Below are 12,906 nucleotides of genomic sequence, written 5' to 3' on the forward strand. Positions count from 1 at the left end.
GTAACATGAAAAATGCATTTAGTGTTTTATCAATTAAAATCTAGCTAATTAATCAATAAAAACCCCTCCATCTGTTTTCACTAGTAACACATGGATTAGTTATCCTGTAATACACCTTAGCGACTATTTTGTACATTGAACAATAGTAACAAAAATGATTACATTCCTCTACACATTTTTCTTCTACCATATGAGGGATGGAATCTAGGTAAAGTAGAGGTGCTTTATTGTATATATATTCCCACTAGTTTAGAGGCAGACTTCTTTCAATTAACTCTATGTCGTCTAATTTTCTTTTCCTCACAGTCCAGTGATATGTGCCAATTTGCAGAGTGACTACAGACTTTTAAGAATATAAATGCTGACTAGATAAGATTAAGATCCACCAAAGTCAACTACTCCTTGCAAGGATTTAATCCAATTTAAGGGGGTGCTAGCTATTTAAAAAATGACCAACGATGTGTACTTAGGCAAGGCCTTAGTAGTAGTAGTAGTAGTAGTAGTAGTGGTGGTGGTAGTATCATTTATGAGAGAAATAAGGTTGAACACTGTGAAAGCCATCCACTGCATGCCTATCAGTCTCCTCCCTGCTCCCTGACTGTAGGTCCCCCCACAGATCTCACAGATTTCCTCTGTATCGGAACAAGATGGAGGGTGGACAGGGGATATCCAGTTGATATAATTTTACATAATAGATCTGACTTACAATAAAATAGATGCAGAAATTAATAATATTATTAACATAACAGAAGTGTCTTCTCAGCTCTGTATATGTATGTATTATGTATTCATATGTCTTTCTCTCCTTCTCTCTTAGTAATTGCAGTGCAAAATATCAGAATTATTAGATGATCATCAGCCACAGACACTCAAACATAAACCATTACATCTGTTTCATAAAATGCAGCAATTCACAACATAAATCCAATTAAGATAAGCACCTAGAAAACTAGAAATGTAATCTCTCATTAGGGGAAAAGTAAATCAAAGCTACAGACTATTCTCTAAAGTTGTGGAGCAGTCTTTAAAACTAAGTTAAGAAGTATTCCTGTAAATATCATACTAGCCAAGCAGAAGTGTGCAAACAGGGAAACACGGAAAAAGGAGAACACCTACCAATGGATTCTTACAGAAAGTGTTGGAAACAATATCACTATGCATACTCACTGAGGAAACACAGGTGATCAATAACATCTGGTATCTTTTAGCCTGCATTATAATAAAATTTGCTGTGCTTTATGGCGAGAGTCTACTGTAAACAAGTGCATTAGCCTCTCTTGGACTCCCTAAACTTTGATGTCCTCAAAAAAAAATCTAATTATTCCCAGTAACTTTAGAAGATCAGAGCAATTTATTTTTTGTCAAATGTGACTGAAGATTAATGGATACAATCAGGAATAATTTGGCAAAAACGTATCAAACATAGAGAAAGGAGAATTTGTTAAGTGAAGCATCAAACTTAATATGAGAGCAAATCCCGTGAATGAAGAGCAACAATACACAATTCATTAAGCAAATGCTATGATGATTTCACACTTCAAAAAGCTACTGATACAATCAACACATACAGTAAAAAGGGGTAACTATAGATCTGTATAAACATTGTTTTCTTGTGCAGTTCTACAAACTTTGACATAAATTAGTATTCCCAAGTATAAATACTTGTACAGCTATGTTTCCCTGCAATGCCACTGTCTTCTTCTGAGCTGTTTCCCAGGAGCCACAGAACAAATAGGATCTTTTTCTCTGCAGATGCCCGAGTCTCAGTGTAGCTGTGTATTTGAAGTAGAATGAAATGGAGAGCCCTTCTACACATACCCTAAAACCCAAAAGAACCTGGGATAAAGGAGGGAGGCTGGCTAAATGATGTTTGGGGAAAGTGCAGGTGAAATCAGGTTAAGACTTGAAAAGCATGTATTTAAAAGGTGCGCTGATAACCCGATTCTGTCCCAAAAATGTGCATCTTCCCATGACTGTATATCCCTGCAGTGATGGAAAATATATGACTTCCTTCGATCCCCCTGTGTGGACTGATCCAGTGCACGTGCATGTTTGAAAAACCCAAAACAGCTGATTGGGCTGTCAAAAAATAGAGCCACGGACATACAGGTGGCTAAATGGAAGCAGAGTTGGAAAGCAATTACAATTAGAACTCTCTGCAACTCTTCCTTTCTTCTAATGTTTATAAAATTAATCGAAGCTTGAGTTTATAACTGGGTGAAGAGAAATATAAGAAATCTGTTTGTGTGAAAGGTCTGTGTGTGGACTTGCCATCAGGTTCTGGGATTTTCTACCCCACATTTTTAACCCACATTTTAATGCTGTCTGTAAGAACCCAGGGTAGCAATGACACTTGTTGTTTATTAGCAGTATTAAGATGTGTGCATTTCCTCTCCAGCTGCTTAACAACCCAACAGCAACTAACACCAGCAAATAAGATTAAAGGAAAAGTAGGTACAAGGAGTCGCAAAGGCGTATGTGCATGTCTTCAAGCTGTCTGATGTCTTATGATAATCTCATGAATTCAATAGGGTTTTCTTAGGGCTTGTCTAGACTTACTAAAAAAACAGTCTGCAATGATCCCACCGTGATCCAGTTAGCACCATAGATATCACACATACTGGAATAAGATGGCCACACATTTCCCCTGGTGTAAGAGGGCTGTCAACCATCTCTAATTCTCTGATTTAGTTTTGGCTGTGCAGCCACACTGACTTTTTTCCATGATGCATGAGAATCCAGTATTTCCTGTTCAATGGGAGTGCATTTCATTGTGAGTTTGTAGTTGTTGCTCAACTAGCTCAAACTCCTCACCCCACTTCTTCTACTATTCTTCTCCTGCCCATGTTTGCCAAGAGAACCAGCTGTTGACTCCTGTTACACCCCTTCCCACCATGAAGACTCTCTCCTTGTGCTGCCAGAATTTCAGCCCCTTTCCCAAAGAATAACATCTTCCCCTTTCCCTTTCTGCTATCAGATTTTAAACCCTTTCCCCAATGATTGATATCCTGCCTGCTCTCCTTCTTCAGACAGATTATAAACTGCTTAATTTTCAACCCCTTTCACAATGAGAAACATCAGATTGTAAATCCCTTTCCCAATGAGTGACATCGAAGGTTTTTTTAAAACAGATAACTGTCCAAAACAATCGTATTCTAATAAATGGTAAAAAAAAAAACTGTTGTGTGTCCTGACCACAATCACTGTGATATGAGTACAACTGGACAATCCCATACGCAAGAAATACTGAGGTAGTTTGCCGACCGCCCTATTTGGGAGAGAGGGTGGTATACAAATAATAATAATAATAATAATAATAATTATTATTATTATTATTATTAAAGACCTTTCCATGCCAGCAAGTATTGGGGAAAGGATGAGGGCCATGCTGCTGGGGAGGTTGTGGGGGGGGGGGGGGGTACTATTTGTTGTTTTTTAATTTGCTTTATTTTAAACTATGATCAGATTGTGTGTTTGTTAGCTGCCTTGAGTCCCCACAGGGAGAAAGGTGGGGCATAAATAAAGTAAATACAACGAATAAACGAATACATAAATATAAGCATTCATTCAGAACTCAGTGGGGAAAAGGAATATTTACCTATGACACAGTAGGCATATATACTGGACTCACCTCTTGTAACCGCATCTAAGGCACAACCACTACCAGTAGCACCTCCGCCTATGATAAGGACATCAAATTCACTGGTCTGTTGCAGGGCCAGGAGTTGATGCTCTCTGGTGGGAAGGGATCTATACATCTGCAAGGGTTTACATTCAGAAGCTTCAACAGACACCAGGTGACTCTGCAAGGAGGAAAAGGGGAAGATGTCAAAAGATGAAGGTACTGAGATTTGCATTATTACAGGGATGGGAATATAAACTACGAAGTCCCCGGTTCAAAACCCTTCTCTGCTCAAAATTCATGAATTAACACAAACTCATTTAACTGTTATTATTCTTAGTGCTGTATATACCTGAGTCTTCCCTACAGCTTAACACCAGGTTTTCTCTGAGAAATGTATTTTAATATGGAGCAAACGAAATAAAAACCTTAACAGTGTGTGTGTGTGTGTATGTGTGTGCTGCACAATGTACATTAGCAGTGTAATCATTACAGGCTGTAATCTGCCTCTAATACTTATTATACTAATTAGCTGGTGTACAGTGGGCCCTTGCCAACTGCCTTAATTATTCAGCACACTGCTTCACACGCAAGGCCACAAAATAAAACAGGCTTGCTTCTCAGTCTCAAGTCCTCTCTCGGCATCCTCTTCCTGCTTCTCTCTCATTCACAAATACACTTGTATCATACAGCTTATTTAATGACTGGATGGTAAACCAGGTTTTCCAAGTCATGCTCTGAAGGGAACCAATAATCTTCCCCTAACTGAATAATTTATGTCTGTAATAAGACTACAGAAACAAAACACTGTGGAAGAATGTGTTCAAGTGATTCACAACAATAGAACTTTTTGTGACAAGGAATTAGACTTTGCCCCCAATAGCTTTTATAGACAATCAACTATTTGTGTGTCTACGGTATTTAGGAACTGTCCCCCTGCTTTAAAAAAAAGTACTGCTACCAATGTAAATAAATAAACACAAATAAACACACACACACACACACACTGTATAGACACACACTGTGCATTCCATTCTAATCCCGAATCAGAAGTGGTAAATGTGCTTCTTTTTTGTGAGATGTTCAGCCTTTGAAATACCCTGATTCATAGAAATAAGCGCTCTGAAAGAATAGTGTTTCTTGACAAACTTCTTTTTAATCTCATCCTATGTTCCTCACACTTTCAAGTTCTGTTTTGACTGAGGGAAAAGAAAGGAAAAGCAACAACTTTTCACAAAATGATCTTCAAGAGCAGAGATAGGTAGATTTGGGAATAGGGATTTCACCTTGTGCTAAATAGCTTTACACTCCCCCTGAAGACATACATTTTAAAAAAGAGCCAGAGTGCTATGTGTTCTTGTAATTATTTTATGAGTTTTGAATGGTTTTGTGTGATTATAACTGTTTTTAACATTCAATGTTTAATTCTATTGTAATATTTATATGTTACAGGATTTAAATATATAGTATTTAAAATTCTACTTTTAATGTTGAGAGCTTTCATCTCTTAAACAAGATTCAAAGCAGCATAATTATTATATTAAATTAATAATTACAACAACAACAACATCAACGCCTACATTTTACCACGCTGGCTTTACCATTAACCTTTTAGCAGAACAGAGAAGGAATTCTATGGGTTGATTTGAAGTACATTTTTGTCACACTCTTCCATAGTGGCAGAAATAAATAGGAGGGGATGATTTGATTAAAAAAAAACAACATTTTGAAATAGCCTTTCAGAAACCAAGCTGCAGGTTGGCTGACTCTGCCAAGTCACAGGCAACGAATTGGCACAGAAGTCCCATCTTCGGTATTGATGTTGCATGCTGAATATGATACCTTGCTGTTGCTATAGAAAATGATAGTAGTAGACAGACATGGGGGAACAGCTGGCAACTTCAGGCACATTTCAGTGTCACGGAAGGGATGTATGAAGCTCATGCCTACACTCATTACTATTTTCCCACATTACTATCTTTAAATATGCCAATTGACATTCTCCTATTTTTATCTTTGAAAGAAAACAGTCACAGAAACCTGACCGAGATTGTAATGGTTACTTGGGAATAATTCTGGGTGCAGTGGGGTTGACTTTTACATAGACATGCCTCAAACTGTAATATGGAGCATATATCAATGTTACCTGAACAAGAACTAGTCTGAGAAAAATAACTCTGCAGAACCCACCAAGGAAGTCTGCCATCCTGTTATAGAAAATACCATTACAATTATATCACTGTATTGTCGAATTATATCATTTTCCTTCAAAGGCACTCCAGCTGAACCCTGGCACTAAAAACGCCTTAAAAAATTCTGGTCCCATCTACAATGCCATAAAATGAAGTTTCATGATGCAGTTTAACTGCACTGAATTGCATTATACAGTATACGTCTACACTGCCATATAGTTCAGTTCGATGCAGTTTAACTACACTGAACTGCATTATTTGTAGTGTAGATTCATATAATCCAGTTCCATACAGTTAAACTGCATTCTACAACTGCATTATTTGGCAGTGTAGATCCAGCGTCAGTTAAACTGCACTATAAAAATGTATTATATGGCAGTATAGAAGGGCTTCTGTTTAGCTATTGGGAAATCCTACACAGGATCTCCCACGTATGAAGTTACAGTCTAAAGAAAGTAATGTTCACATTCTGCATGGATCCAAGCCCTTGCTCTCCATTCAACATGCTCATCTGAACTGGAAACTGGAACTACTGATCTGGTCACTTTAATGATTATACATAGATCTTCCATATTGACACACTTCTGGGAATATCCAAATAAAAGATTGTATAGTTTTTTTGAACTAGGCTATGGTGGACTAAATATTCCAAAAGCACCAAATCCCATCTGACTGCAGAAACTGGGGCCCTTTCTACACTGCTATATAATCCAGATTATCAAAGAAGATAATCGATGTTATCTGCTTTGAACTGGATTATAGGAGTCTACACTGCCATATAATCCAGTTCAAAGCAGATAATCTGGATTTTATATGGCAATGTAGAAGGGGCCTAAGTTGGTTAGTACATAGATAGGAGACTGTAAATGAATATTACATCTTGCAGGCCAAATTTCAAAGCAGGAAATTGCCAAAACCATCCAAGTACTTTGCATAAAAGATTTAAAAAATAAAATGTGATCTCCAACTGTCAGGGGTGCTTTGAATGTGATTTGCCTGCTTCTTGGCAGGAGGTTGGACTGAATGGCCCACGAGGTCTCTTCCAACTCTATGATTGTATGATTCTATAAGCTGACACATACATGCACATGAAATGGGCAAGGGTCTCAGCTCTAATAAACTGCTCGTGTAGATTCCTCCTAGGTCTCACAATTTAGAATGACGTGAAGGGAAGAACATCTGAAAATTACGTGTATCTCTATCTTCTAAAACAGTCACCAACCAGAAAAGTTAAGAAATTCGATAGTCTCCATTCAAAGTGTATACATCTCCACATTTTGACTTGGACACGTTTCGTTATGTTATAACCTGGAACTAAGATGAATTTAAGTCATGTTTTATCACTTTACACACACTCAATACTGAATGCTGTGAAGGAGTCCGATATTTTCAATTGACAAAAAAGCTGACAAACTGACACTTGTTGGCTGCACAAATGTTCATCCATAAAAATCGCTTTTTGCCAATGGTCCTTATACAAGTTCACCAGATAGGAGCAATTCTGTTGAGGACTGGCCCAAAAGTGTACAATCCAGATGTGTATATGAGTGAAAGACTTAACAGCTGTAATTATATTTAAAGGTGATTAGTAGGGGAGGGGCTGAATACTTATCTGAACAAGAAGCAACCAATTATTTTTGTTTACTTAACTTTTATGTCATGATAAAAATACCTTGTACCTCTCGAGTACTGAGTATCATGTGTATATTAAATGTCAATTAAATCTATTTCAGTTCTGGATTATATCACAACAAAATGTCTTACAGGAAAAGAGATTCCATCTAAACATTAGAAAGAACTTTCTGACGGTAACAGCTATTAGACTGTGGAATAAACTAACTAGGGACTCTTCCACACATGCATTATAACCCAGGTTAAACCGAGTTAAAATGTGGGTGGGGTGGCTAAATTTAACTCGAGAAATCGAGTTAAAGGCTGAAAAACACGTGTTTGAAAGTTGCCCTTTCAACCCGGTTCTTCCTGAGAAACACATCTTTTTCTATGCCTGTGTAAACCTTCCTTCCCTCCTGTTTGGACTCCTTCCTGCCCCCTATTTTTAGAGGGAAAGCCTTCCATCTAGGCCTGAAACCTTTGCCTCTCTTCCTCCAACAGAATATCCAATAGGGAGCCTTGGAGCAGAAATCCCCCCTCCTCTACCCAAAGCCTGTTCTTCCAAAGGAGGGGGGATGGAAGGAGGGAGGTTTCAGGCCTTATTGGAGTTCTCCCGGTAAGTGCAGGGGAAATGGGGGGTAGGGAGGGGGAGGCTGGCAGTGTCACTGTCCATACCTACTGATCTCAGATAAGCAGGGGTGAGTATCTGGACACCCTACTCTCTGTATAATCCCAAGGTTTGGGCCAGCTGTGTGGCCCATCCCAAGAGAAACTAGTATTTAAAATCCCAATTCCTTTTGCATTTTTTGCTGGTCTGGAAGAGCCCTGGATGCCTATTGGAGTCTTCTCTGGAGATTTTTTAACAGAGGCTGGATGCCATCTATCGGGAGGACCTTGATAATGTGTTCCTGCCTGGCAGACTGGGATTGGGCCAGATGATCTTTGGGGGTCTCTTTCTACTCGATGATTCTATGAGAACATTTAAATCATGCAAGTAGTAAATACATGCTACTGTCTGCAATATAAAACAGCATTACTAGCCATCATTAACTCAAACAGGACAGTAATAATATAACATACTGTTCAAGCCAAGGCAGAATGAAGTATTTCCTGTTGCCACCTACTCTGAACAGATGTCCTTGCCTATTTGCTGTCATCATCAGCCCCATTCCACAAAGGAACCTTGTATGTTGTCCAGAGGACTTCAATTAGTGGGTGGTTTAAAAATACATTAATACATATATTTTGTACAGCATACTTTTCCCCTGCCATTCTTTCTCTTGCTCCCTAACTTGAGAGAAGTGGTGACCCTCTGACCAGCTATAGGGGGAAAAATCCCAACTTCATTTACCAAAATCAAATCCTGCTACCCTTATAGCTTAACAGAAGGCATTGGTTTTAAGAGGTTGGCTTCTTATTTTCATATTTGGTGCCATCTTTTGCACAAGTCTCTTTATTTGACTATATTTTAGTGGCATGTTCATAAAAAGTGGTGATTTGTGATGTTTTACAAGGTAGTATCTTTACAGAAAGGTATCATAAAAGATGAAAATGATGAGAACCAAAAAGACTTGCATTGGGAAACACCAATCAAAGATCGTAAGGAAGGAAGAAAAACTAAAATGGTGTATCTACACTGCATAATTAATACAATTTGACACCACTTTAACCGCTGTGGCTCAATGCTATGGATTCCTGGGATTTGCAGAGCCACTGGGACTCTTTGGCACAGAAGGATGAAGACTTAATGTGGTGTTATTATACAGTGTAGGTGAACACTCTGAACAAGACTTTGTTCACAAGAAGTTCAATACTTAGCCACAGCCAACTCACATGTGGGCAAAACATGTAGAGGGTGGAAGCCCAACACTTAATGTTCCCACCTGCTCAGTCCCTTACTATCTCATGTATGCTGAGCAGGGAAGCTCATATTAGAACATGATTAGAGACTGTAAGACAACTGATATTTGCCTTCCTTCTAACAAACAGAAGCAAAAGCCTTCCTTCAGAACTTTTCTGTTAATATGGGAATGTTGGGAAATGAGTACCGTACTATGAATGCTTGGTATCTCCTGGGGTTTGGTTTCTGAATACCAATATCAGTGGGTGTTCAATTCCCATTATGTACAATGGTGTAGTAAAATAGTGTATCTTATATAAAACAACTGAAATGAGTGTTGGAGAGAGCCTAAAGCTACAGCAGGTATGTTTACATATCAGCAGAGTGATATGTGTATGCCTTAGAACTAGGTGCATGCCAAAATAAAGATTTTCTATTTGGAATTTTAAAAATATTTTCAAGCCATGGGTAGTTGAATTCATAGATGTAGACCCTAAATTTGCACACTTTTAACTCTCATGTGAGCACACTAACCACTTGTACAGAGTGCCTACCTTCCAGATCTCTGCACTTTTTTGAGGAATAAATGTCCTGATAATTAAGGTTTTAAAAAGCAAAAATCTAAATTAGGATGACGACAGTAAGACAGAAACCAGTCTATGGCTTCCTGAAAAGAGAAATGAATGGCACGCTACTGCAAACCAGCTTGTTAGAGAGTAAATTGGATGTTCCTAGGCAATATAAGATACAATCTGCACACATGCTAATTGAATTATGTCCTCTCTTAGTGCTAGCGAATGTTGAAAAGACTCATTTAGAAAAAGCTAGGAACCTCCTGCACTGGGTAGCCAATTAGAGCGCGTCTTGGGGCAACTTCCCTTCTTACATCTTGCAGACACAGAGGTCTTTCGCCCCATCATCTGTGTGATTGGCAGGCATTATTAAAGAGAGGACAGTTCGGCTGCCAGACATGCCTGCAGTTTAGATATGTCAACACTGTAAATGGGATGTTCTCCTTTGCATCTCTCCCTCCAGTAATATCCCACCTGCTGTCCTATATTGGATCTGGATAGGCAATAGCTACGAGGGGACAATGCAACACAATGGATGTGCAACTTAGAATAATAGGGAAATGTATGCCCCAAGCTTTAACAGAGAAGTGTTGACTATGATTTTCTCCCACATTTTGAATTCTATTTCTCTGATGAAGATTTGCAACCATAAAACTGTGCTGAAGGACGAGGAGAAGAGGAGCAGGACATGCCTTCAATCACTCTTCAGTTTGAGCTAGGAAACAAGAACCTACGAACAAACGTGTATTGTGTGGATTATCTCTAAATACTCACTTGTGTCTATTTTTTACACATTATATGCTGACTACAATTGCCTATGGATTGAAAAATGAATTGTGAATTTTAAAGATAACTACATCTTCACTCTATAGTCCAATTTGTTGAAATGAGTAAATCATAAGGAGTTGAAAAAGAAAAAAATGGGCTTCCTCTCATTCAAAGCAACAAACCAGCAGGAACACAATAATTACCGATGCTATACAGAGAAAAATGCTAACCTTTCCCTTAAAAATGCATGAAATGGAGACTCATAAGGCATATGGGCATTGAATAAGAGGCAATTCGAGGTAAGGGACAATTCCCTTACACAACTCAAAAGCTCCAGACTTGGAAGAGCACAATCATGTTCTCTCTCCTAATTTCATGCCTGAGAGGAAGGCATCATGGGTGGAATATCAAAAAAAAGAGTCATGGGCTTTTGGAGCCCTATGAAAGCTACCACAAGACATTTCAGTGAGGACATGAGGGTTCCATGCACAAGCTACAACAGAGGTGCTGTGCATGACTCAGATATGGAGCCAAGTCATGAATGGCACACCCAGATCAGCTCCCCCACATGCATAAATAGGGAATTCCTCCCAATTTTTCAAAATGGAAGCATCTTCTACATCATTAGTATAGGAAATAGCTCTTGACTAACAGGGCTTCAAACTATGCTTATCCCAAGACTGTTTTAGTAACCCTTGAAATCTTCACAGTGGTCTTTGCTCAGCCAAAAATACATGAGTTATCGCTACTGAAAGCCTCCCAGAAAGCAGAGGCTGCAAGACAAAGCCTGGGTCAAAAAATGTGGGTTTTCTTTTTTTTTTCCCCCAAAACCAGGAGGAGACTTCTAGCTCCTTCCAATTAATTTGTTATAGGTTGGTTTGTCTGTCTTCTTTTGGCATTATTCTCTGGCCAGACAATTTTTGAAATAGAAAATTAGCCCTCAGATCTCCCACAACTGGAACTTCTTCCTGACATAACGAGCTATGAAAAGGTAATTTTAAAGCTTGAATGTTCAATACGTATACAGACCAGATCAACTGATCCAACTGCTGTGAACAGATATCCCACAAACACCCTTGCCGTCATTTTTTCCAGAAGCCATACCTAGAACATTAGTCTCCAGACAGCATCCCATCAACAACTAAAAATTTGTATGAAAACACAGTACATTTACATTGCCCAAAACTTCAATAGTAAGAACAAAACATTTGTAGGTCCTCAACATTCTTCGCCTTCTTTCTCTTTCTGCCATTTTAAATAGAAGAAAATATATGTTATCTTAAACACACTGAAAGACCAAAAAATGATACTCACCTAGGACAGAGATGGGAAATGTGTGGAACTTCCAAGATTGTTGGATTTTAACTACCATCAATCCACACCACTGTTTATGTTAAAATTAATGGGAGCTGAAGACTGCCAACATTTCAAGGACCATAGATACCCCACTCCCTGACAGAACATATACATATGGTAAATGGGCACCCACAATCATGTCAGCTGTAATTTTTATTTGAGGTACACCTTATATATTTTATACTCTGGCTTGCAGCAGGAATAACATATCTCAATGTGCCAGGTGCAGGGAGAATATGTAAGACCGTAAAAGAAGCAGGTAATACCATCTCCCACTGCCCTCCCCACCCCTTTTTTAAGTTCAGTCATTCCCAACTATAGAATTATGTCCCTGTTTTGCTGGGGAACTGCAATAGCTAGCAAAGTGAGAGAGGCTTCAATGACTGAGCCACACATTGTGAGGTTTCAACTTACATGCACAACAGCACATCAAAAACAAGTAAACAATCTACTCACGTGTTTTTTTCTATATTGAGAAAGTTGTGAGAGGGCAAAAACGGTTGCTACAGCACCGCCCCCAACGAGTACAGTTCCTTTCATTGCCTTTCGAAATGCCATTTTTTATTTCTAGAAAAGAACAGAAAAAAACAATAAATTAACATTATTTATTTATTTATTTGCCTTATTTATATTTCACCTTATCTCTAACCCAAGGGGGACTCAAGGCAGCTTCCAATGGCACCTACATAGTGCCTCAAACATACAAAATTCATTTAAAAGGGTTTAGATTAAAATTACTAACACAATTGCAAGTCAGAGCTAGGCACTTATAGAAAAAAAGGAAGTTTTTAAAAATATTGTGTGCACTTTAAGCAAATGGACATAACATTCTACCCATAGCTAAAAATATTCCATTATGACACTTATGACGCTTCCAGACATGGCTTAAGCCTGTGCCAAAGCGGGTTTAAAACCTTATTTGCTGTGGGTTTAAATCCATACACC

At 38.5% G+C, this 12,906-nt stretch overlaps 1 protein-coding gene across 2 annotated transcripts in view; it reads right to left on the reverse strand.

Moving 5' to 3' along the window:
• Window positions 1-12,906, reverse strand: part of GPD2 (glycerol-3-phosphate dehydrogenase 2) — an 89,349-nt gene that overhangs the window by 55,362 nt on the left and 21,081 nt on the right. For both annotated transcript variants that reach the window (XM_060777186.2, XM_060777194.2), the window contains exons 2-3: window positions 12,418-12,528; window positions 3,632-3,803 (exon numbers count right to left, since the gene is read on the reverse strand). In XM_060777186.2, coding sequence (XP_060633169.2) covers window positions 3,632-3,803; window positions 12,418-12,519 — 274 coding nt within the window. In that variant the 5' untranslated portion in view covers window positions 12,520-12,528. The remainder of the gene's footprint in view (window positions 1-3,631; window positions 3,804-12,417; window positions 12,529-12,906) is intronic.

The sequence above is a fragment of the Anolis sagrei genome, chromosome 1, assembly GCF_037176765.1.
Source record: "Anolis sagrei isolate rAnoSag1 chromosome 1, rAnoSag1.mat, whole genome shotgun sequence".
Lineage (NCBI taxonomy): Eukaryota > Metazoa > Chordata > Lepidosauria > Squamata > Dactyloidae > Anolis > Anolis sagrei.